General features: G+C 45.3%; 1 protein-coding gene and 1 long non-coding RNA gene across 8 annotated transcripts in view; one reads left to right on the forward strand and one right to left on the reverse strand.

The window, feature by feature from the left end:
* The window catches only part of LOC131516435 (uncharacterized), a 57865-nt gene extending 44661 nt beyond the window's left edge, over window positions 1-13204 (reverse strand). For 5 of the 6 annotated variants that reach the window (XR_009264075.1, XR_009264073.1, XR_009264068.1 and 2 more), the window contains exon 1: window positions 12829-13204. This is a non-coding gene — a long non-coding RNA (uncharacterized LOC131516435). Of the gene's footprint in view, window positions 1-384; window positions 559-12828 lie in introns of all 6 variants that reach the window. The other variant, XR_009264069.1, reaches the window with a different exon arrangement.
* The window catches only part of MARCHF3 (membrane associated ring-CH-type finger 3), a 150107-nt gene that overhangs the window by 108924 nt on the left and 14890 nt on the right, over window positions 1-26293 (forward strand). For both annotated transcript variants that reach the window (XM_058737341.1, XM_058737349.1), the window contains exons 2-3: window positions 3720-3963; window positions 7447-7651. In XM_058737341.1, the coding sequence (XP_058593324.1) occupies window positions 3776-3963; window positions 7447-7651 (393 nt within the window). In that variant the 5' untranslated portion in view covers window positions 3720-3775. The remainder of the gene's footprint in view (window positions 1-3719; window positions 3964-7446; window positions 7652-26293) is intronic.

A 26293-nucleotide genomic window follows, 5' to 3' on the forward strand; every position in this document is an offset into this window, starting at 1 on the left:
AGGTGCCCATGCTCTGCATAATCCCTTCTATCCAATTTTCAATTCAAGATATGATCTTGTAGGGGCACCCGTGGGTGGTTCAGTGGATTAAGTGTCTGACTCTTGATTTTGGCTCAGGTCATGATCTCGTGGTCGTGGGATCAAGCCCCACCTCAGGCTCCATGTTGAGCATGCCTGGAGCCTGCTTTAGATTCTCTCTCTCTCTCTCTCTCTCTCTCTGTCTCTCTGTCTCTCTGTCTCTCTCTGTCTCTCTCCCTCCCTGTCTTTCTGTCCCTCCCCTGCTTGTGCTATCTCCCTCAAAATAAATAAATAAACATTAAAAAAAAAAAAGACATGATCTCTTCAAAGTGTGCGAACTCATCATGGGCATGCCAGGCTTGGTACCTCAAGATTATTCTGATGCATGGTGGTCTGTGAATATGATGGTGTATTCAGTGAGTGCTGGACTGGAGCATCGTATCCATCAGGTCCCAAGTTGGGTTCAGGGCTTGCTTGCAGGAGAAGGCAACGTAGAGGAGCCTTCCTTCCCTTTATGCTCAACTCCGTGCCCAGCACCCACTGTGAATGAAATGAACTGATCAGACCACTGATGATCCCTTTTGCCTTTGAGAAGGGAAATTAAATGATGAAGTATATCACCCAGAAGTAAAATTACAGATATAAAATAAGTTTAAAGGGAACTCTACTTCTTGAATTGTTGTAAGGGCATTTTATTGCAGATTTAGGTCATATATTTAGAATTGCTTCCTTTGATGAGAACTTAATCTGGGTTATAAGTGAACGAACTTGGGGACATTGTGTGCCTGAGTGATGTCCCGTCACTAGAGTTAGCTTAATTACTGACTGCCTGGGTCTCATCTTCTCCCTCTGTGCACCTCTCCTCTGCCTCCTTCCCATGCCATTGAGCATAGGGAGGGAGCGTTTGGTCCTAGGAGTTGAAGTTATGCAGAACCTGAAAACAGACTCTCAGAATGCATCCAGATATAATGATTCCATGCGGCAAGAAGGTCACTGTGTCTGCTTTTCCTGCCAACACACCCCTGGCTCTTTATCTATGGCTGCCTTGTGAGGCAAGAGAGCTGTGCCAGGAAGTTACACTTGGTGACTAGGAGGCATTATTAGAATTTAAAATCATGTCAATGGGGTTTTATAAGAGCAGGGATAGGGAAGGGGGATTAGACAGAGTTTTAGAAGTCGGTCTTTGAACATCCTTTTGTTCTGTGGCCTGAGAGCTACTATAACTCAATTACTAAAAAAAAAAAAAAAATATCTGGCCTCAGTTACAAATCAACTCCGCCCTGTCAACCCTGCCAAAAATTAAAAAGACATCCACCCAGAAAGTTTACTGTGGTTATCCAAGTGGTGGGATCATCTGTGAGTCGTGTTGTTTTCTTTGTACTTTTCTGTACTTTCTATAACATACATTTCTGGCTTTTACAGTGTTAAAAACAAACAAACAAAGGCAACAAATCCTATTTAAAAAGCAAAACTAGGGGTACCTGGGTGGCTCAGTTGGTAAAGTGTCCGACTCTTGGTTTCAGCGTAGGTCATGATCTCATGGTTCGTGGGTTTGGGCCGCGCTTCAGGCTCTGGGCTGACAGCACAGAGTCTGCTCGGGATTCTGTTTCCCTCTCTCTCTGCCCCTCCCCTACGCATGCTCAAACTCCCTCTCTCTCTTTCTCAAAATAAATGAAGAAACTTTTAAAAAATAATAAAAGATAAAAAGCAAAACCACACTGGCTAATTATCAGGGTGTGTCCTTGACTGCCCAGTGCCTGGTGGTTGGAAAGCCCACCAGGGAGGTGACGACAACATGTGGGGACAGCCCTGTCTGTGCCCCTACATCGGGCCTCTGACCAGGGCTGGTTGTCCACTACCCCGTCCTCACTTCCGGCTTCCAGAGGTCTCCCAGGACAGGCCAGATCACAAACACTAAGAGGAATGGTGACGGCCAAGGACAGGAACAGGAACATGCTGGAGCAAGGCCAGCCAGACACCTCAGCACAAGGAGGGAATTCCATTCCTGTCCAGTTGCCCCTGCTGGCCAGGCTCCTTGACATGTGCTTTTCGGGAGGGATAGTGTCAGTTCAAGTTCACCTGCAAGCACTATGTTCTCATCCTAACAACGTCCAGTAGATGCAGATTGTTCTGGAAGTTGGGATGATCCTGTTTCCCAGACCCATAGGAGTCAAGTACTGTATAATAACCAGGAGAAACAGCTAGGAGAAAGCAACCCATTGAGGAATTCCAAAAATCCTTCGGGGGCTGTGAGGTGGATTTATTTTGATTTGGGGCCTTTACCATCCAGTCTGGTTATTGATGTGAACTCCATCCGTCAACCAATCCTGCCTCTGTCTATAGAGTCTGGGCTGTCATGGGCTCCGGAGCTTGAGATGAGCAGGCTGGGCAGAAATAGCCATATTCCTAGAGGTGAGATTCAACGCCTGCAAGTTTCTGTAAAGACGTCTGTTTCTCATGTATCACATGCAGACCTGTTACTGGATACGGTGGGGTTGCTCACACCGGTGCATCTGGGTGCTTTGAATTTGAGGTCTGGTTCAAGCCCCCACCACACCGATCAGGGACAGAATTCCATGCAGGCTCTGTGACAGACTGTGTGTCAGGGAGGCAAGGCCTTTACTAAGAATGGATTTTAAGAGCCTGTAGAGAGCTCATTCGTCATCATTTCTTGCGTTCCTCTATGATGATGCAGTGTCCCTGGATTTTAGGTATTCCACTAACAAAAACTCAATTCTAATGTCTTTTTTTTTTTTTTTCAACATTTATTTATTTTTGAGACAGAGAGAGACAGAGCATGAACGGGGGAGGGTCAGAGAGAGGGAGACACAGAATCTGAAACAGGCTCCGGGCTCCGAGCTATCAGCACAGAGCCCGATGCGGGGCTCGAACTCACGGACCGCGAGATCATGACCTGAGCCGAAGTCGGCCGCTTAACCGACTGAGCCACCCAGGCGCCCCTCTAATGTCTTGATTGTGATGTCCATTAGGAAAAAATATAACGAGCTCATCCAACTAATCATTTCTCATGAATAACTATTTAAGACAAGGCTAAAATAGGTTAAGTTTTTAAAGGAAGTTAATTGTCAAGATATATTAAGTAGATAATTGTATTATGGGACACAGATATGGCAATGGTCAGAAATGTGGTACATTAATTGAACGATTCACTTTGGCAAATATTGTCCTAGAAGGTGCTACTTGGCCAAAGTCTTTTTTTTTTTTCTTTCCCTTACTCTCTTTTTTTAATCTTAGCATCTCAGAATGAAGCCGAATGGAAAATAAATTGCTTACAAGAAAAAAAGAGTTGCGAGCGGTTTTAATAAAGATTCTAGTAACTTTGAGAGAGTGTCAACAAAGACTTATTGCTTCTCTGGCACAGAGCAAGAGAACCGCTTATCTCCTCTTCAGATCTGGCTCCAGAGCCATCAGGCCCTCTCCCCTCCAAGAGCAGGGATCCTAAATGTTCACGTACACTGCTATTTACGTATGCCCGCCATCTTGTTCACAACCACATCCACTGTTTCTCGTGGGTTCTGTGTGTGTGCACACACGTGTTACATGGTAACAAGATAATGCACCACGTCTAGGCTCCCCGTGTTATTCCTATTAAATGACGACACGGCGATGTTGGTGGCCCGTAGTTCTCCATTTTCTATTAACCACCCTGCCCAAGTAAACTGTTTTCTGATCTCTCCTAGATGGAAATCTTGCATGAACGTGGAAGCCATTAGCAGAGTAATTGCTGTCTGTTACCATGACAACCAGCCGCTGCAGTCACCTGCCGGAAGTGCTGCCAGACTGCACCAGCTCGGCTGCGCCCGTGGTGAAGACCGTGGACGACTGTGGCAGCCTCGTGAATGGGCAGCCGCAGTATGTCATGCAAGTTTCGGCCAAGGACGGGCAGCTGCTGTCAACAGTAGTGCGGACACTTGCCACCCAGAGGTAGTACCGCTATTAAATAAATGAATCTGTAACTGAGCGGGAGCACTCTTTGTCAGATGCAGGATGCTAAAAGGAATGTAAACAGTGCTCAGGGCTTTGTGTCAGGTGAGAGGAGGTGCTGAGGGAAGAAAAAACTATACAAGTTCTCTGATCAGCGTTTCTATAGCAATGGGGCGTAACGCTAAAATCCACACTCCTGAGTTCTCCACTTAAAACACTTTCAGAGAGCCAGGCAGGGAAGGATCCCACAGGACACAGGATGGCTTTCTTTACCTGTGTTATTTGGACAATGCTATGGTAAATTACACTCTCTGTCGCCATGTGCTAACAAAGGTAGCTCTTTGTTAGAAAGGAGGGAAGGAGGCACCTGAATTCCGGTGACAAAGCCAAAGTGATTAGACTTGTGGGCACAATTTCTGAAGTGACCTTCCTAGTGTTTGTGCTAATCTGCACCGCCTGGTGGGAGCACTATTCCTGGGTGAGTCGCTTCTGTGGTATGTCCCCACTCGGGAGGGGGGGCACTTCTGTTGCCCCCTCCTTTGCGCCCCATGGGCCCTTCACCCCTGATCCTTCACAACATACCCTGCCTGCCCCCACAGCTTGTCTCCCTTGGATGATGAAACAAAGCAAGGCCGTGGGCTCTGAGCAGCCCCAAGGTGGCTTATCCAGGCCGGCACTTGGTCCCTGGAGCTCTCCCCTTGTCTGGTGGCAGACTGAGAGCCATGGGCTGTCCAGCCAATACATGCTCCTTGGCTTCTCCAGCTTTCTTGCAGAACAGTTACGTGCAACTTTGATCTACTAATGTAAAATGCCTGTCAACACTGGACCTGCCCTAAGATGCCGGCACCGCCACTCCTGATTCTGGAAGGTTGGGCCAGTAACTCACATGTTGACTGCTTATCTTTGTCTGAGGAACGCAACCAAGCCCTACAGTAGAGATACAGGCCCACATGCACCTGCAGCAGGACTATGGGTAGCACCACAGCGTTTTCTGTTACCCCAGCCTGGACACAGAAGCCACCAGACACAGACTTACACACTCATGCATCTTGTAAACATTCCCCACACACCGCCTTCTGCCAATCTGTGCAGCTAGCAAAGGGATAAAGTAGAAGAAAGTCAATATATATGTTCCCACCTCTCAGAAAGCTTCTAACAATTGGTTTAGGACTCAGAATATGATGAGGCAATGAGCACCATTGCTCACCTGCTAACTCAGACAGCTGACCGGGTGTACCCTGAAGCCTTCAGACACCTTGTTTAATCAGAAGAACAGGCTTAGACCTATGAGCCAGTTGTGTGAGTGTGTGTGTGTGTGTGTGTCTGTGTGTGTCTGTCTGTCTGTCTGTGTGTGTGCATGCGCGCAGGCGCACAGATCAGGCATTTTCACGTGTTCTACCAGGTGCTCAGGTAAACCAGACGATTTTCGACTTTCACGTGCATTTGGCTCAGTGGGAATGAAGGAGGCCAGGAATAGTCAGAGACAAAGTCAACTCTACTCCTTAAACTTTCTTCTCTCAGCCCTGAGCATGAGTGGATCCCACTTCCGGGCAAGTGGGAAGATGTTTTTCCTCTTTTAAACCTTCACTTGTTCCCAGGATCATCCCAGAAAGGTCTTTGGGAAACAGCAGTTACTTCCATGGCCATTTCCATTTGGACCAAAGATGGTGTCAAAGAGAGGGATGGGTCTAGGTTGGGCGAGGACCGGTGCAGAGGCTGTTCTTCAGGTTGGCACATACAGTGATAACATAGTTTAAAACCTAATGCCCAGTAAAGAAAAATATGAGAAGCAATATAAGATGTCGGTCAGAAAGGAATGGTCCTCTCACAAAGACACAGTGTGCACTGGGAGGTGAGGCTATGTCAGTTTGAGCCCTCCATTGGCCACTAACTTCCCTGATGAGGGCCATGTCATTGGACTTTTCCTGACCTGAGTTTTTCTGCGAGCGGAAATAGTTACCACTAACTACGCATGTACTGCAGGCTGGTCCCTATTCTAAGCTTCTGATTTGAACTGTCACTTCTCACAGTCACACAAGAGGAAGACACCATTCGTGCAGCCGCTCTGGAAAAGTGTGGAGGTTCCTCAAAAAATTAAAAATAGATCTACCCTATGACCCAGCAATAGCACTGCTAGGAATTTACCCAAGGGATACAGGAGTGCTGATGCATAGGGGCACTTGTACCCCAATGTTGATAGCAGCACTCTCAACAATAGCCAAATTATGGAAAGAGCCTAAATGTCCATCAACTGATGAATGGATAAATTGTGGTTTATATACACAATGGAGTACTACAGGGCAATGAGAAAGAACGAAATATGGCCCTTTGTAGCAACGTGGATGGAACTGCAGAGTGTGATGCTAAGTGAAATAAGCCATACAGAGAAAGACAGATACCATATGGTTTCACTCTTATGTGGATCCTGAGAAACTTAACAGAAGACCATGGGGGAGGGGAAGGAAAAAAAGAAGTTAGAGAGGGAGGGAGCCAAACCATTAGAGACTCTTAAAAACTGAGAACAATCTGAAGGTTGATGGGGGGTGGGAGGGAGGGGAGGATGGGTATTGAGGAGGGCACCTGTTGGGATGAGCACTGGGTATGGAAACCAACTTGACAATAAATTTCATATTAAAAAAAAAAAAAAAAAAAGAGGAAGGCACCATTCTTTGTGCCTGTCTTAGAGATGAGGAAACTAACATACAGAGACATGACATTAATCGCGCCAAATTAGCCAGTATGGGTAGGCACCAGAGCTGGGGTTCAGGCCCAGGCACCACTCCAGAACCTGCCTCAGGAACCACCACACCATGTGCCTTCAAGAAATGTGCAGGGCTGGTTTTTCTAAATTCATGGCAGAGCTCTAGACTCAGGCCACCTCTGTGGGACACACCCGTTACTTGTGTTGAGCTTAGTATCTTTAGCATCCTAGGAAAGCTCAAAGGATCACCTGCTGCTCAGCTCACGGCTCTGGTTCAGACCTCAGTTCTATGCAACAGCTTGAGAGCTAGCTGCCAGTTAACTTCCCACCCCTCATTCTCCCACCCTTATGAAAGGAGAAAGGAAAAGAACCCGTGAGTTTTTCCAAGTGTCCTGGCTTGATTCAAAAGACGAAGTTTGCCTGGAAACTACAGTTGATGTCTTTTCAAAACAATTTCTGTTTTTAAGGGTGAGGAGTAGTTTTTATTTTTCGATCGGGAGTCTGCCTGAACAACATTCACGTCCAAGACAAAAATAACACACTGCTCGCTTTCACCCACTTTTGGCCCCGGGCCATCCCCTGCTTCTTTATATTGGCGAAGGGAGATGCCCAAGGACCCCTCCCCCTCCATGTACACAGAGCATACATCTAGGGTTTGAAAGCAAGTGTCTGTTGGAGCAGCTGCCACTGGGGAGGGTCTGAGGGACGCAGAGCCAGAGGACCATCCTCTTGGTGATGGTCTCCAGCCTGGTGACCAGCAGGCCCCCCTCCTTCTCTTGCAGCCCCTTCAATGACCGGCCGATGTGCAGAATCTGCCACGAGGGCAGCAGCCAAGAGGACTTGCTCTCTCCCTGCGAATGCACAGGGACCTTGGGGACAATTCATCGGAGCTGCCTGGAGCACTGGCTGTCATCCTCAAACACCAGCTACTGTGAACTCTGCCACTTCAAGTTTGCAGTCGAGCGCAAACCCAGGCCGTTAGTGGAGGTCAGTAATTGGGGCACGTCCTGAAAACTTAGCTCTAATGAGCAAATGATGTCTGCTTTGATGCCCAGATCACAAACCCCACGCAGCTCAATGAAGCACAGCGAGAGCAATGTGTAAGTGTGTGTGTGCGTGTGCGTGTGTTTGCGTGACACAGACAGAAACGGCTCACGAGCTCACTCTGGAGCTGACAGTAGAAAAGTGATCTCCATGAAGTGGAGACAGGAGATGGGAAAGCAGTGTGAGGAGAAAGGGGAAGTTTATAAAGTTGCTGTCCATTTTCCCATTCCCGAGAAGTGAGACAATACTTTCGCTTTGCATACCCTCTGCCCCAGTTGAAGCAACAGATACGTGGGCATTTGGCTTGCGTACTCTGCGAGGTCTCTGTGAAAAAAATACAGCTGCATAGTATAATGGATACAGACCCAGACTTCCTGGATTTGAGTAGTGCCATGACCTTAGGTAAGTAACTTTACCTCTTGAAATTACTATGTGGATTACATGAATTAAGATTTCTAAAGCACTTAGAAGAATACCAAGTATATATCCAAGTGTTTGAATAAAAAAAAAAAATCTCTCTTAGGAAATTATACACAAGCTTTTTTCAGTTAATAACCTAATATTGGAATCTCTTTTCTTAAAAGGAAGGCGTTTCAACCCAGCTATTAAAATGGCAGGACACTCTTTCATATTTTAGGAGCCACACATTTCTACGTTAGACCAAGGGTCTGGTCTATGCATTAGCTAGGGGAAGTAGAAAATATCACTAGACTATTTTGCCCTCTCTCCTACCCTCAATGTCTATTAGACAGTTAAAAATTGGATGTTAGCAATAATAACTATTCTAATATATTATGAGCTGGAGCTAATTGAGAGAGACCAAGATCAAGATTATGTGCCTATAATCCAGACCCGCTGATAACCCACTCTTTATTTCAGCAGCTGACCCAGCGAAACTTGGGCATTAAGCTAGAGCTAGAAATCAAGACGCCCTTCTCAGAGACTATTTAAAACAGTATGTTAGCGCCTCAGCACTTAAGGCTCTGGAGAACACTGTATGTACATGCTCTTGGGTTTGACCTTGAGAATTTAATCAGGACCTGTAACTGGGGCCTATTTTAGCAATGACTTACTTGCCAAATGGCATAAAATTTATTGGACTTGCCTCAATTCACCCTATGCTTTAAGACTCTGGATCAAGTGACCTCTTAATTTAGCAGCCTTGCTGCTTGACATCCACTCTCAGAAATTCATATTTGTAGAGTGCCTGTCAGGGATCTGGCCCCATGCCACGTTCACTGGGATTTACATTCCAGAACTTCTCTGCAGAAGGTGCACGGGGAGGTACATAATTAAATAATAAACAAGGGAGGTGGAAGATTTCTCAAGCCCGAAGGCAAAAGTTAAAAAAGAAGCCTACTTCTCCTTTCCAGAAACTTTCTGGAACCTCCCCAAGTTGGTATTGTGGCTTCTCCAGGGAAGCTAACTTCCCAGAGTTAAAAACCAAAAACAAAAAAAACCCCAAACAAACAAAAAAAAAACAACTCTGCTTTAAAAGGGCTGTGCATCCAGTGGTCTTGACTGGTCTCTCCCCGGTAAAGAAGAGTCTTATTTTCACGTGGTAAAAACCCCAGTGTGTGTATGCGTGTGTGTATGTATGTGTGTGTGTGCACACGTGTGCATTTCACATGCACACATCTTGGTTTTTCTCAGCTAAATTGCCTGCATCGAATCACCCAGTGAACCCCTTCCTTCTCAGAGACAGAAACATGTACCTCTACACAAAGGTTCTTCAAAGTGGCCTATGCTTGGCCACAGACTCTGGGATCTTAGGCAACTGTCATTAAACAAGGAAACGGGGCAAATGACCTTGAGAATGTGTGAGGTGCTCTGTAAGATTTAGGGCCATGCCTACAAAAACTTCACCCAAACGGTCACCAGTGGTGAAATTTTCATTGCACAAATGGAATGTGACATTTTTCAGAGTTAATGATGATTGAACAAGTTGAAAGTGAAAGGCAAACCTTCTCAAGCCGGGGGAGGCTGGCCGTTTGATCATCCCATGGCGAAATGAACTTGCTGTTTGACCACAAGCAATAAAAAGAAGTTGTCTTTGGTTTCTCAGCTGGAGGACAAATGAGAGCCAGGTGCAGGCATAGTTTTAAACAAATGACATTACTAATTGACTTTTCCTCTCTTACCAAAGGGCAGGCTTATCCACACTGAGCTTTGCTTAATATTTTTATCTCGAGATAACCATGAATTTTTTTTCTGGAAAATCAGCAAAACCTGCCTATTGGGGTTAAGCATTCGGAGTAGCTTTACTTTATTTCTTGTTTGCACTCTTCCAATTGCGTTAATCATTACGTACCAGTTGGATCTGCCTTCTCATTAAGGCACGAAAATTCTATAACAGTGAATTTCAAAATCAACATCATAATAACAGCTTCTTGTTTGCTAGAGGAAGTGGTTGAAAAAGTCATTTATAAATGTTATTTGTCAGCACCCAGGGGTTAGCAGTGGTCAGAATCACTGTCATACCTCAGACTCTCACACTCTTCCATAAACTCCCCCAGTCCTTCCTTCAAAGTAAACCTCATCCTCCATATCTCCACTGTTGAGAAGACACTGCCCCATCCATTCCTTTCCTGCACTCTCCGCACCCAGCAGCTGGATGTTCATTTGTAACCGATCAGAAACCCAGGGTTTCTGTCTACGAGTTTCTACCCATCATGGCCAAAATCAAGGGACTGGTTCTCATTAGCACCTCCAAAGTGGGTATCACCTCCCCATTTAGCCACTGTCCATCTGTGTGGCATGCCTCAGTTTCTCAGAGCTGCAGGACAATGAACTGGGGGCTCTCCATTATATCCTTGGTCTCTATAAATACATTCAGAAGCTCTATCCCACACTTAAAAATGAGAGCATTTCATGGTACTTGATTTATAACTCAATAAGGTGACTCTGTGTGTGCCCATCTACTAACCTTCCTACCTCCACAGCCAGACCAAATCATTTAGTCTCCTCTGGTAAAATCACTGCCAATTTTATATCCTAATTTTTTTTTTCCTGCTAAGTAAGCCAGTATAACAAGAGAACTACACTGTGATCATCTGGTTTATTTGGATATGGGTGAATTTCCTCCAGTCCAGCTTATGTAAATCTCTTCAGGTCTGTGTCAATCAGCCAAAGCTTGAAAGGGAAGCGTTCAAACTGCACGTAGCAAAAAGGAAGAGCAGATAAGACACATTTCACACCTCCACAGCTAGTACTTCTGTCTTATAAAGGCTACGTATTTTTCATTGATGATGGAAATTTTACCCAGTGGCAATTTGTCAGATAAAGTATCCCCAAGAATAATGACCTGGTAGAACGCAGTAAATAGACATCCACTAACCATAAAAGGATTCACTGAATGACCAGCCTGGGTGGTTTTATGGGCTCCTTCCTGCTCATTTTTAGTTTTCCTCATTTCTCTCTGTAAATTGAACTCTGATGCCATTCTTTTATAACAAAGGGAAAAATACAGAAACCCAATAAAAGTACCATGATGCTTTCCCAAAAACGTGTGCCTTGACTCCCAACTACCACTGTGATTGTGTATCTGATTGAGCAGTTTGCCAAGGAAACCCATCTTATTACGTGCAAACAGCACGCTTGCAACATGAGTTTCCACTGATGGGAGTATCTGGCACTGGGCTTTCCTGAGACATGTATCCGTAACACCCACGCTTTCCCAGGGGACTTATGAAGTAATAGATCAGCTCAGCAACGTCCTGATTAAAATGAAATAGCCAGGAAATGGTGCAAATCTGGGGGGTTGGGGTGGGGGGAGGCTTTCTGCGCTCTGATCTTCCTCTGATCAAGGAGACGTGGTGATTTTTCAGAGGGAGTGATTAGGTTTCCATACTTCTAGTTCCTTTACACAGACCCAGCTGATTGATAAGAACTGTATGAACAATCTAAAAGCTGTTCCCTGTGACTCAGAGGGTTAGCTACAATGAGACCAATAATGTTTTCACACAGATCAGTTACTCAGAACAGTGGGATGTAAAGCTAGGGAGAGGAGGATTAAGGGTTTTTTTTTTTTCTCCCAAACTTTTTATTTATCATATATATATATATATATACACATATATATTTACATATATATATATATACATATATATATATATATACACATACATACATACATATATTTAAGTCATTCGAGGAAAATGCTTCTAAAGAGTGCCCTGGATTCAGTATAATCTCCAGCTACACAGCAGGAAGCAGAGTTGGACTGCTGGGGAGAAACCACTTTGTACCTTGGCATTTGCTATTTACTAGATTTAAGACTTCCCTCAAACCCTCTGAATATGTATGTATCAGACTTAGGCAGTGACATTGCTTGGCGATTTTCGATACATCTATGTATTGAATGGATGAGCTTTTGGTTTCTGAGTGTTCATATTCATTAGCAAACCTTTTTAGCATCGGGGTAATTAGGGAATGACACCATAGGAGATATAAAGGGATTAAAGGCGCTTCCCAGGCACGAGTACGACCTAATCCATCCCTTGAAGGCAGGCAGGCATGCTCCCCTCTTCATGCCAATTCGTGAGCGCAGCCTGGTAAGGGAGGTGGCTGGACCATGATCACTATACGTGATAGGCAGTCAGGAGGTGTCTGCTCATTAAATAAATGCAAGAACGGAGAACCTCCCCTCCCCCCACTTGCAAACTTTTTTCATACTTTCAGCCTATGGTTGTAAATCAAAGAAAGTGACACCACGTCTTTACGGCTCAAGTTGGACACAGCAGGACAAGATCTTACACAAGACACGCTAGTGACACAGCTTTGAGCTACAGGACACGTGAGAAGATTCTGACCAATCCTGGCTCCCGCTCAGTCGTTGGTCCTAAATCGGGTTTTGAGGAAGGACAGGCGATTGCAGCCCTGTGTGCATGGTGACCAGGTGGCCAGCGAGGGGAGAACATGCACTCCAGGACTCAGCAGGAGAGTGCTGGCCCAAGTTAGAAAGGGTCGGGAGTAGGGTGGATCAGGCCGAATGGGAAAAATTCAGGCCCGGTGAGCCTCTGCCAAGCTTTTAGGAATCCAACCACTGTACAAACACTGCACCATAGTCTTGGGGAGAAAAGCCCATATTGACCCTTGGATAGAGGAAGACATAGATTTACCATGGTTGCATTAGGTCACAATCCCTCGGTGAGGAAGAGGTGAGCCGGTCTCATGCACTGCCCTCAGACTTCTCTCTCCTACTCTGTGTCCTGTTCTGGAGGGACAAAAGGGACGACAAAGTCATATGCTGGCATCTGTAAAGTGGGAGGGAAGGACTTCGGTTGAAACCACAGAAGTTCCCACTTCTTTTTTTGTTTTTTTTAAGTGTATTCATTTTGAGGGGCGCCTGGGTGTCTCAGCTGGTTAAAGGTCTGACTTCAGCTCAGGTCATGATCTCACGGTTCGTGAGTTCGAGCCCCGTCTCAGGCTCTGTGCTGACAGCTCAAAGCCTAGAGCCTGCTTCGGATTCTGTGTCTCCCTCTGTCTCTGCCCCTCCCTGGCTCACACCCTGTCTCTGTCTTCCAAAAATAAATAAATGTTAAACAAAAAAAAAATTAGAATGGAGACTGCTTTAAAAAAAAAAAAAAGTTTATTCATTTTGAGAGAGAGCAAGAACGAGTAGGGGAGGGGCAGAAAGAGAGGGAGAAAGAGAACCCCAAGCAGGCTCCACACTGTCAGGTGCCTGGAGCTTGAACTCACCGACTGTGAGATCATGACCTGAGCCGAAACCCAGAGTCAGACGCTTAACTGACTGAGCCACCCAGGCGCCCCAAGAAGTTCCCACTTCTCACACTCACTCCCAGGCTGATGCCACCACCTGAGCTCAGGACAGGTGAGCGTGGGTTCCCCCTGCTGTGCCCCCCAGCTTACTGGGCCCCTCCTAATGTGCGGCAACTCTCTCAACTGCTCCAGATGAGGCTAAGGCCTCACAAAGCAGAGGAAGGACTCGTAGCGTGAAAGACAAAGGAAGTATCCGTTACCAGAAAGGGGAGTGTGTTGAGGAACCTGTGTATATGTTGTGGACAACAGAGTGGAGGCCCTCCCACTGAGAAATCCATGCCAGTGACCTTGCCAAGCGGGGCTTAATGTCCCGTCTCTGTAACCCATGTTGGGCTGGCCACTCACGATGTGCAGGGAGACCTTGGACAAGTCTTTAGGCCTTAGCTTCTTCCCCAGTCAAGAAAAGCAGAGCTCACACACTGGCTTGCTCAGGTGTGCTCTGTCAATCAACAGTTTTTTTTTAAAGAATCTTTTTGGGGTTTCTTCATTTATATAAAGACAGACAGAAACAGCATGATCGGGGGAGGGGCAGAGAGGGAGAAGAGAGAGAATCCCAAGTAGGCTCTACGCCAGGAGCACAGAGCCCAATGTGGGGACTGAACCCACAAAACCGCGACACTATGACCCGAGCCAAAACCGAGTCTTGCTTAACCGACTGAGCCACCCAGGCGCTCCTACACCTTTTTTATAAAGGAATTTGAATATCCCTAGATCTGATGAGTGATTGCAGTTCACCCGGGCCTTACCTCTTGCTCGCACCCACCCGGCCCTCTTCGCCCTCTTGCATTAACTGCCTGCCATTTACCTTTGATTGCAAAACTGGGTGATTTCTCCCACCTTTAAGAGTTTTCTGTGTGCATTTTTTTCTACCAGCATCTTTCTTTCTGGGTAGTAGAGACCGACCCCAAGGATATCCCTTCTGTTGTGCCCACATTATAAGTGAGCTGAAGTGGCTGGTTCAGAATCACACGGCAAATGAACCACAGAGAGACGGTGTACCGGCATGGGAGGGGTCAGGATAACAACAGTTCAGATACCTTACACCTGCAGCCACCGTTAGCATTGGCCAGGCGCTTCCTTAACCTCTGGTTAAGGTCTCTGGATGGGCCACCAGCCTGCACACAGGCTTGGGACACCATCTTTGGTGCCAGCGGTTGAGATGACATCCCAGATGACCTCAGCCTGAAATCCTCCACCTTGTGGTTGTTCTGTCTTGAACTTTCCTCTTGGTGTCGGTGGCTAATTTGGCAGTTGCTTCTTTACTTAAAGCTTAGTTACAAAGAAGCTGTTTTAAGGTAGCTATTAAATTCACAGCTTGCTTCATTAGAAATCACTTCATTAAAAAAGCAAGCCAACCGAAGTGTTCACATGGCCGTGCCAGATGGAAGTGAGCTAAGTGCTTGGTGCCTGTGTTTTCAGCCCATCCATTGCTGGTACAGGATTAATTTGGAGGGAAAATCCAGCTCGATGCATAAAAAGAATTACATGACCAGATTCTATTATTTTAAATTGTACTGATCCTCGCGGCGAACTCGGTTTGAAATACAAATTAGCATCCATGTTCGCAAGAGAACCTCTGTCGGTCCAGCCCTGCTCCCTTGCACTGGCTCACTGAGGACCTCGAGAAGCCGAGACAGAAAGAGGCAAAACACCAAGAGTTGCTTCGCCCAACTTTTTAGTTTCAATTCTGTGTTTTTATAAAAAAAATCCAAAGGAGGACAAAGAATAACGTGTCAAACAGGAGTGTCTCCACCACCTAGAATTCACAAACCTTAGCGTTTTGAGAGCAACACACCTTTCAAAGGAACAGCTTCTTTGCGGGGGTCGGGGGCGTGCAGAGAGAAAATGTCTGTAGTCTTCACCAATTCCCCCTTAGGTGTTCTCAAACACAGGAGAAAAGGGAGCCAGGTTTTCCTTAAACACATCTGGGCCAAGAATAAGAGGAAGTAAACAAAAGGAGACTGATAAGCCCGTGAGATTCTGGACCCTTTTAGCTAACTCCAAACGTGAGAACAACTAGCCCAGCCAGCGTTGGCCACTGAGAGGTCCGCTTCTTTCAAAGGCACATGATTAGAAGTTATTCCGTGGGAGTTCGGAGTGGTGGTGGGTGGAGGTGAAAATGTCCCTGGGCAGCTGGCAGGAGAGCTGCGTAAGGGGGAGTCTGAGAGAGGAGCAACACGATGTCACTGAATGACTAAAGCTGGTGGTAATCATCTCTCCCTAAGGTCTGCCAAAATAACAAGGCGCATTTAGCTCCCGGGTGGGAGTAAGAGACACCAGCCTGAACGGAAAGGAGACATTGCTTGCATACCCCCTGGCCCAGGTTTCAGGTGCAGAGTTAGACTATATGCACACAGCCCCCCTGCCGAGGGCTCCTACCAGCCCCTGCTCTGGTCTCTTCAGTTTTAAGTGTCAATAACTCCAAGGAAAGAATACACATTATTAAACAAATAATAGTGTGAAATATCGCAAGCGGTACATGATTATAGTTAAATGCTGCCTGATGGACAATTGTACTCGAATGAGCAAAGTGGAGAAGGGTCTTCTGTTAGGAAGTGGGAGATCAGTGGCTGTTCATTCAGACTGATAGCCTGCTCTCTGCCTGTTGTCACCAAAAACTTTGTTTTTTTTTTCACAATAGGCACAGATCTTGACGTGACACCCAAATACAGGGGCATTAATTGATTTCACTTTGAGTCCACCTGTTTCTGTCCCGACGGTGTTCACCTCCCAGAGTTTTCTTCTTATTAAATTATTTCCCCTTTTTTAAGGGAAAGGGAACTATTCTATGCCATACCGTTTCTATACCCATCTTATTTCAATGTCCACATCCTTATAAAGATACGATCCCTGTAACAGATAGTAACCCATTTTGTAGGTAAAGAAACTGAGACTCTGAGATGTTAGGTCCCTCTTCAGAGATCTTTTTTTCCCCTTAATGTTTATTTATTTTTGAGAAAGAGAGACACAGTGCAAGCAGGCGTGGGGCAGAGAGAGAGGGAGACACAGCATCCGAAGCAGGCTCCAGGCTCTGCGCTGTCAGCACAGAGCCCGACGCGGGGCTCGAACGCACAAACCAGGAGATCATGACCTGAGCCGAAGTCAGACACTTAACCAATTGAGCCACCCAGGTACCCCTCCCTCTTCAGAGATCTTAAACACTCTCAGCCACAGGGCAAGTGGAGAAGGCAGAAGAATCTAGATCTCCACAGCCCCTCATCTGTGCTGTCCCCACCATGCCTGGATTCTTCTGTCTCAGCTGGAAAAGTACTCCCTCTCACTTGCTCGTTGACATGCATATGCACAAGCACACACAGAGCCAAGGGCTTCTTCCCAATTGCCAGCCTTTCTAAGAGACTAACTGTATGGATGATTAAAGCTCTGATCTCCTCTTGACACTGAATTTGTCTGTTAAACCTAAAGCGGTTACAGGGTGGGAAGGATGAACACAGGATTTTTAAGGCAGTCAACCTTCCCTGAAGAATGGTGGGTGTCATTTTGCATTTGTGCAGACCCATACAATGAACAATACTAAGAATGAACCCTAATGTAAAGGACAGGACGACTCTGGGCCATAACAGTGTGTCCATGTAGGTTAGTGACAAATCCACCACTCAGGTGGGGATGTTGATAATGGGGGAGGCTGTGCATGTTGGGAGGGCAGGAGGCATACGGGAACTCAATTTTGCTATGAACCTAAAATTGCCCTAAAAAATAAAGTCTATTAAAAACACACACACAGGGGCGCCTGGGTGGCTCGGTCAGTTAAGCCTCCGACTTTGGCTCAGGTCATGATCTAACAGTTCATGGGTTCAAGCGCTACGTTGGGCTCAGAGCCTGGAGCCTGCTTCAGATTCTGTGTCTCCCTCTCTCTCTGTACCCTTCCCCCACTTGCGTTCTATCTCTCTCAAAAATAAATAAATATTTGAAAAAATATTTTAAAGCAAAACCAAGCAGAAGAACAGACTTGGGCTGGTTCTGAATAAGAGCCAGGATTGTGGAATAGCATTCCTTCTTTGTGCCTCTTTCTGCCCTAGTCTGATGTAGTCTAAGCTCTTAGGTACAGCAACCCGTTAGGAGCTAGAAAAGTTTCTTCCTTTCCAAGGACTTCACACCCCTTCTTTGTTTCTTCTCATCTGGTTACTCCTTTTCAACATTTGAGTCTTTGTTTTACTGAGTTCTTATGTCACCAATTTCTTCTGAGATCTCTCCTAAGAGAGATGTCATTAGAAAGCCCGGTGAACACAATATTGTTCACCTTTTCCCTCCTTTTATGAACAGTTGTGAAGGTTAATCACTCATAATGTGGTGGCCCACATTTGTGAGATAAAAGTCTTTAAAGACTGTCATCTAGATCTTTCGGGTTGGTAAAACTGGTTTTGCAACTCATGAAGGAAAACACCGGCTTTTCTCTTGAATTATTTGTATAATTGCCTCAATTCTTTGCTTCCCTTCCCTGACAGGTGCAGCAGATTTGGGGAAAGATAAGAAAGACCCTGTCAGGTCCTGTAGCTTGGCTTCCGTCCTTTATTTTTCACTAACTGTGTATTTCTCTGCCTCATCAACAGCCTGCCTGTATGCTTCAGATAGGACCCTGTGATATTGTCTGATAAGACTTCTCTTTGCAATCCATTATTACAGAGTTGGATAGATTTACACTGCGACGGATATGTGAGAGGAAAGTTAGGACTGTATATGCATAATGTGAGGGAGAGAGAAGATTCTACTGAAGCTTTTAGTTTACTGAAAAATGGGTTTAATTCTTAGATGTGCCATTTATGAAAATGTGTAAGATGTGTTTGTGAAGAGTGAGCTCAGATTAAAAGAAGGAAAGGAGGGGTGCCTGAGTGGCTCAGTTGGTTAAGAGTCCGACTCTTGGTTTCAGCTCAGGTTATGATCTCACAGTTGGTGCGTTCGAGCCCAGCATCGGGTTCTGTGCTGACAGCGCGGAGCCTGCTTGGATTCTCTCTCTCTCCCTCTCTCTCTGCCCCTCCCCTGCTTGCTCAGTATCTCTCTCTCAAAGAAATAAACTTTAAAAAGAAGAAAAGGAAATATTTTCTACTCATCACTTGATCATTACTTCACTTCCAGCAATACTATTAGAAATGGGAAGCTGGAATAAATGGCAAGGTTCAAAATCTTTTGGGGCTTGGAGGAAAATATAGGCTAATATAGTATATATAAAATGCTGGCAGGTGGTTGCAGCAGGAATGTTATAAAATAGAATTTATAGGCATTTAAGAACTTCTATCTGGGAAGAATCAGTAAAAGCAGAAATTGCGAGACAAAGAGGAAATAACCACCATCCTAGAAAATCATGCCACCCTTCCTATTTTCCTACTTGCAAAGACTTCGTCTTTGCATGAAAAGTAGGAGATACCAGGAGGAAAGGCATGAGAGATGGGAGAATAAAAGCATTCTAATGTTCTTCTAAGCACTGACGTATCTGCTTTAAAATCTATGACTCTCATGTTGAAACCCAGAAGTCGTGCATTCACCAAAATAAACACATTTTCAGCTGTTGGGAAAACATACCTGACAGATACCTATCTGAAAAATAACCCAATTAGATGAAGATGTGGCATGGCGAAAGGAAATGCCTACAAACGAAAATCCGCACGGGATGGTAAGATTCTTTAGGGGAATCTACAAGACACTTCAAATTATTTTTTACCCAGGGAATTTTCCAGGTCTCAGACTTTTTAAGCAGCTTTAATGAGATGTAATTCATATACCATACAGTTCACCCATTTAAAGTGTACCATTTGGTGACAGGGTATTCTACTAAACTATTTTATGTCTCTATGGATTTGCCTATTCTGGGAATTTCCTAGAAATGGAACCCTACAGTATGTGGTCCTCTGTGATTGGCTTCCTTCACTTAGCATAACATTTGCAAGGTCTAGTCTCAGACTTTATAGAAAATGTATCTTAACCGTCCTTGCTATTATTTTATGTATTTTTGATTCTCTCCTGATATCCTCCTTAATATACGATTCCTACTCGTTATCATTGACTAGTGCTTACCCTGTGCCCCTGTTCTAGGAGCCTAGTACTCTATTTGCGGGGGGCCCTAGGTGGTTCAGTCAGTTCAGCATCTGACTCTTGATTTTGGCTCAGGTCACGATCCCAGGGTTGGGGGATAGAACCTCGCATTGGGCTCCATGCTGAGCATGGAGACTGCTTAAGGTTCTCTCTCTCTCTCTCTCTCTCTCTCTCTCTCTCTCTCTCCACTGCCCCTTTCTCCCACTCACTCTCACTCACTAAAATAAAATAAAATAAAATAAAATAAAATAAAATAAAATATTAATGTTCTATTTGTGTATACAGCCATGTCCATTTTAGGAAGGAGGAAAAGGGCACACACATGTCAATGGTCCTTTTTCCTCTTGAAGTTGTGCCTTTTCCCCATAACAGTCTATGAGCTGAAACCCTATTCGTTTTTTAATCTTTTATTGTATGGAAATCATATGGCACAGTGATTTTTTTACATTGTCTGAATTTTTTCCATCTTTGCTCAATATAAATCCTTTTCTTCCTTTAAGCCCATTAATTTAATTTGGTCGCTTTCATGATTCTGCTGCCCTGCAACTATACAATTAATTTTTTAAATATCACATTTTGTGCCCTAGGGCAATTTTTTTAAACCAGTGTCTAAGGAAAAATTACGGCTTCTCAGAAGCCAGTCAAATCCTACTGCCCACATTCTTAAATTTTTCAAAGCTCAGAAAGTTGAACTGGACCCAAGCAGTGTCTCAAGACAATTTAAGGAAATGCTCTGGAACAGCACTTCTTACCCTCAGATATGTTTGAGAATTTGATAAAAGCTTGAACTGTCTCCTCTGAAATGCACAGATGTCTAGTGCTCAAATACAGTCTCAAAGTGGGGGGGGGGGGGGGGTCACAGGTTTTCCAAAGCCCTGCGCCCTGGTCAAAGACCCCTGATCTGAAAAGACAGTTACATAAACTGCAAAGGAACATGTAGGATTTCCCAAAGTGTCTCCCACACCATTAAAATGTTGTGTGTGTTTTATTTATTTTTTTTAATGTTTATTTATTTTTGAGAGAGAGACAGAGCACAAATGGGGGAAGGGCAGAGACAGAGAGGGAGACACAGAATCCAAAACAGGCTCCAGGCTCCGAGGTGTCAGCACAGAGCCCGACGTGGGGCTCGAACTCAGGAACGGTGAGATCATGACCTGCACCAAGGTCAGACGCCCAACCAACTGAGCCACCCAGGCACCCCACCCGTAAAATGTTTTAAGCAAGAAAAGCAAGTGAAATTTCTCAACACTTGGCTGCAAACTCCCTCTTCCATGAGGAGGCTGCTTTATAAATCTGTGGGTGCCCCAAGAGTGGATATGATTTGCTGGTCTGGAGGGGGAGAGCCAGTGATTCAGTTATGCATATATACAGGAGTCAGCTAGTTATTAACTCAGGCTCTTCCATGGTTGGCTCGGTTCTGCATAGGGACGTACTGGGGGCACATGTCTCAGGATCACTCAAGCTAAAAATGTATGTGTGTCTCCCAGCTGGAGAAGCGTTTTCCCCCAAAACAACAACTATGTGCATCCAGCCGGACTGCTGCTTGCCCTTCCATAAATGCCAGTCCTTGATGTCATGACCTTTGTCATTTGAACTGTTGCCCCTACCCCTTTAAGAATGTCTTCCCTTGGGGCGCCTGGGTGGCGCAGTCGGTTAAGCATCCGGCTTCAGCCAGGTCACGATCTCGCGGTCCGTGAGTTCGAGCCCTGCATCAGGCTCTGGGCTGATGGCTCAGAGCCTGGAGCCTGCTTCCGACTCTGTGTCTCCCTCTCTCTCTGCCCCTCCCCCGTTCATGCTCTGTCTCTCTCTGTCCCAAAAATAAATTAAAAACGTTGAAAAAAAAAATTAAAAAAAAAAAAAAGAATGTCTTCCCTGAAGACAGCTCTGTGAGTATTTGTAGCAAAACAGTCTATAAACATTGAACATAATCAAGAGAAGCGACGCCAGCGAGTGGAAAACAGGGCCCTCCCCTCATATCCCACCAAGGCATATTTTTGCCTCATTATATTCAGAGCTCTGTAACCAATGAAGGAGATCCAAACAGTCCAGAGGAGTGACAAAAACAGGTGGCTGGGTTGGCCTGGACAGCCAGAGGGAGACTCTCTAATCTAGATTTGAGGAGGCTCAGGAAGGACGTATCTGAAATCTTGAAAATCATGAAGAGCTTAGACAATGTACACAGGGAGTGGGCAGCACCATCTAAATTGCTTGCATGCTACGGGGCTACCTTTGAAATTTGAGGACAGGGCATTTCAAACAAAAATAAACAGGTATCAGCACATGAACTTAGGCCACTGGCTCAAAGGGAGCCCTGAGAGGTTCCAGATCCAGTCACCGCTCAGAGGCATTGCACGTCAGCAAAGTCGGCTGGGCCATCCTATATAGTTGGGGTCCTTTTCGGCAACAAAACACCGGGCTATAGAGATTGTGACTCTAAAAGTTCCTCTGTTTCCACAGTTTCACGGTTCTTCCATCCGGCAGAAATCTTCCCCTTTCTCAAAGTGCCGCTGTTCTTATTTCAGGCGTATGTGGCCCTGGTGAGACTGTGCCTTCGTTCGCAGTTCTACAGGTACCTCATGTTTCACTACAACCCGTCCACCACACTCTGCCTGGAGAGTTCTTGCACTCATATCCTCCCTCACTCCCTCGGAGGGACACCGATTTTTAAATGTGGTCCCGTTTTGACGACCTGGTTTTGAATTTGGTTTCTCTCTATTCCCTCTCTCTCTCACTGTTCCCAGGGATCAAGATAGAGATTTGTTATCCTTGTTCACATTATCCATCATAATCTCAGCTTTTGTTCAAGATTCCAAATGGGGCTCTTACTTGGTCCATTGTCCAGGCACCTTTTGCCCTGTGATCCTGTCCTTCTGCTGGAAGTCATTATTTGAAGCTTATGGCCCACAGCAGGCCAGAAGACAGGGTGTCAGATGCCAGCAACTGTACTCGATGCAGGGCCAGGAGCCCCAAAACAGCCAAAAGAAACAGGGCTCAGGGACCTGGGGTTGCTGGTGGGGTCCTGTTGATAACAGACTACACAGTATGAGACCATTGCCTCCCAGAAATCATTTCTATTTTGGGCACTATGCTTGTCAAGTACTAATTTCTTCTAGAAACTTCTGTTTTCTTGTCCTCCGTCCTCTCTTGATCTCGTCTCCTTTTGTCTCTGGCTTCACATTGATCACATATGCCACACAATTGTGCAGCATCCTCTCATATTCCGGATAAGCAGTCTCATTTGGCTGTGATCACGTCTGCACAGGGATGATCTAAAATAATTAGAGCAAAATGATTCCCATTTTGCTTATATCTGAAGTTGCGAGTGAATATATGAAATTACGCTGCCATCTAGTCCTGCTGTGCGGCTCATCTCCTCTTTGGAAAACTTCAAACCGTTGATGTCGGCATGTGTAGCGTTTGTTTTAAATAATGCCAGCACCAAATTACAGCGTCTCAGGTACAAATATGGTATTTATGACGCATTGTAGCCCATTAATTGGCTTATTGGCCTGAGTCCTCCAGGGACTGTCACAAATCTCCAGGGTGCCCTTGAATGTGACTTATGCTTCAGCCAAATCACACCTGTGAATGCCAGAGCAACTGCTCTAACTGTGTGTCTGTGGCAAAAAATTACTTTACGGTGTTTGACCAGTAGAGTCAGGGTGAATGGTCTTTATGTACATAGGGATGGATTTCAGTTAAACTCATCCTGTTTCCACTCAAAGTGATCCTCTGAGTCAGGAGGATTTATATTCTTCTTCAGCTAATATTTATCAAGCACAAACTAAGTATTTCAGGAAGCGGGAATTTTATAACTGTAAACACGCCAGAAGAATGTTATTATGTACTAAGAGAGCTTACCTGCTGGGGAGAAAGACATGGGATAAACAAATGAATTAAAAGGTTATTTCTTTTTTTTTTTTTTTTTTTTTTCAACATTTTTTATTTTATTTTTGGGACAGAGAGAGACAGAGCATGAACGGGGGAGGGGCAGAGAGAGAGGGAGACACAGAATCAGAAACAGGCTCCAGGCTCCGAGCCATCAGCCCAGAGCCTGACGCGGGGCTCGAACTCACGGACCGCGAGATCGTGACCTGGCTGAAGTCGGACGCTTAACCGACTGCGCCACCCAGGCGCCCCTAAAAGGTTATTTCTGATGGTGATAAAAGTTATAAAGAAAGAAACAAGTTGTTGTAAAGAGTAACGTGGTGAGAGAGTGCATGGTGATTCGTGAAGTCCTCTCTGAAGAGTGATCTTTGAGTAGAGGTGTGGCCAAGAAGGAGCTGGCCATGGGAAGGAGAGTACTAGACAGAAGAGAACCCCTGCAGAGGTCCTCATGCTTTTCTGAATCAGGAAGAAACACGGAAAAAGAAGGAGCATTGCTTGAGAGATCAAAGGAACCAGATTCCAGGTGCCTAAACTTCTCCATAGAGGACCCACTGGCAGTCTGTTGAAGTCTGTGGATCCCTTCTCTCAGATCATGTTTTTATAATTACATAAAATAAAAAAACGTAGGAATACAGGGACAACCCATTACATTATAACACAGCAATCAAAGTATTAAAAAGACAAAAGCTGGGATATAAAATCGAAGTGCTTCTTTAACACATTCTGTGGCAGATCTAATAACCAACCATGAAGGAGCAATATGTCAAGATGTCTGCAACAGTTTAATGGGATGGGAAATAGCTGTGATTTTTTTATTGATCACAAAGCCACAAGTGCTGCTCCAACCCATAAGATCTTCTGCATAACTCAGTGAGATGCCAGATTTCAATTAGAGGCTGTGAAAATCCCCCCAATCACAGATCCCATGAATCCTGTCCTTGGACTGCTTGGGGGTCTGCGGAGCCCAGGGTACAAACACACAGGGCTTGTGGGCCGTTCAGAAGCCTTAGACTACATGCCCTGGGGAGCCGCCAGGGAATTCTAAGCAAGAGAAGTGATGTGAGCTTGCTGCTGTGCAGACACTGGATTCTCGGATAACAGGAACAGGAGGGTGAGGAGGCAATTATGTGGCTCAGAGGAGAGTAGTGGCTTGGAAGACTAGTGACACTGGAGAGAGAGAGAGACGCGAACGAGTTCAAGATGTATTCCAGAAGAACCAACAGGACCTGCCGATTGGTTGCGTGTGGGGGGTGGGGCGTCGAGGAAGGATGGGGTCGAGGGTGTACACCAGAGCCCCCAGTATTGGTCTTGCCACGCCCAGGTCTGGGACAATGTGGGCGGGAGCTGGGTGATGGAGGTGAACCCAGTGCTCCATTGTGGACCCTGTCAAGTGTGAGGTGTTGCTTGCACAGATGGAGAGACGTTTAGGAAGCAGCGAACGCACAGCCCGAGCTCAGAAGACGAAACACACAGTCTCTAGTTGAACCTGATGTTTTGAACAGCCAAAGAGAGACGGTCTTGCACCACTCCCTTCGAAGCTGAACCTTCCTCACCCCGGTGAGAGGGACTCCTGTTATTTTACTGCCCCCAGAGAGGCGAAAAAACTGGATGAGGGTCACACAGCCTTTGGGGGAGCCAACAGGGGAAACTAGAAGCAGTCTCCTGTCTCCTCCGGCTACTTCCCCAGCCTGTAGGGGCAAACAAATTAGGATCAAGATTTCATGTAGTTATATGTGAAACTGACACTGTATAGCATTATACGTCCATTATTACACTTCAACTAAACATTTTTTAATGTTCATTTATTTTGAGAGAGAGAGAGTGCGTGCAGCAGGGAGGGGCAGAGAGAGAGGGAGAGAGAGAGAGAATCCCAAGCAGGTTCTGCACTGTCAGCGACATGGGGCTCAATCTCACCAACCGTGAGATCATGACCTGAGCTGAAATCAAGAGTCAGATGCTTAACTGGCTGAGCCACCTTAAGCATTTTTTTAATAAAAAAAAAATTGGGGTAAGATTGTATGTAGTGCAAAAGCAAGCTGAAAGAAAGTTGAAAGAACATTAGGCTGGAGATCTCAAACCCTGGCTCCTCTGCCCTGTAACCTTGAACAAGTACCTCAACATCAATGAGGCTTAATATCGTAATTCAAAATGGGAATAACAACACCAGCTGGCGTTATTAAATTCAGTGAAAGTATCTGGCACATAATAGTCACTCAGTACATATTTTTGGTTGAACCGGGGTTGTATAGTTTTTAAATGGGCATCTGATATTGTCTCGTTCTCATGTAGTTCAGGTAGTAAAAAAAAATAAGGGAGAGGGGTATAAAAAAAAAGATAGTAATTGTGACTAAAACACTAGAAAGGACCTTAAATAATTTAGTGTATTTGTCATGCTATCTCATGACCTATGGAGAAATAGATGGCATTCCACAATTATTTACATCTCAGGGGGAAAAAAAGTTTGAACAGAAAATACAGGTTTTACACCTCATAGCAACAAAACAACATGTAGATATTTCTCTTGGAAACCTACAAAGAGCAAAATGTTCAGGAATACCATCTCCCGTCCAGAAGGCTGAACGCAGTGGACCTCAGGACTTGATGTCTACTCACCAACAAAAGTGTCTCCTTACCAACCAATTTCATTGGTCTAACTCATATTGTAAGATCATTTCTGGTCAGGGGTCCTGGCATCCAGATGTTTGCTCATTCACTTTCATTAAGCATCGACTGCATTCCAGCACTGTTCTTGGATTGAGGCATGCAATAATGAACAAAAATGAAGTCCCTGTCATCACAGAGTTCTCATTGAAGTAGGGAACAAAATGTAAACAAGGGAACAAACAAATAAAGAGAGCATCTTTTCGGAGA

The sequence above is a fragment of the Neofelis nebulosa genome, chromosome 1 (assembly GCF_028018385.1).
Source record: "Neofelis nebulosa isolate mNeoNeb1 chromosome 1, mNeoNeb1.pri, whole genome shotgun sequence".
NCBI classification, from domain to species: domain Eukaryota; kingdom Metazoa; phylum Chordata; class Mammalia; order Carnivora; family Felidae; genus Neofelis; species Neofelis nebulosa.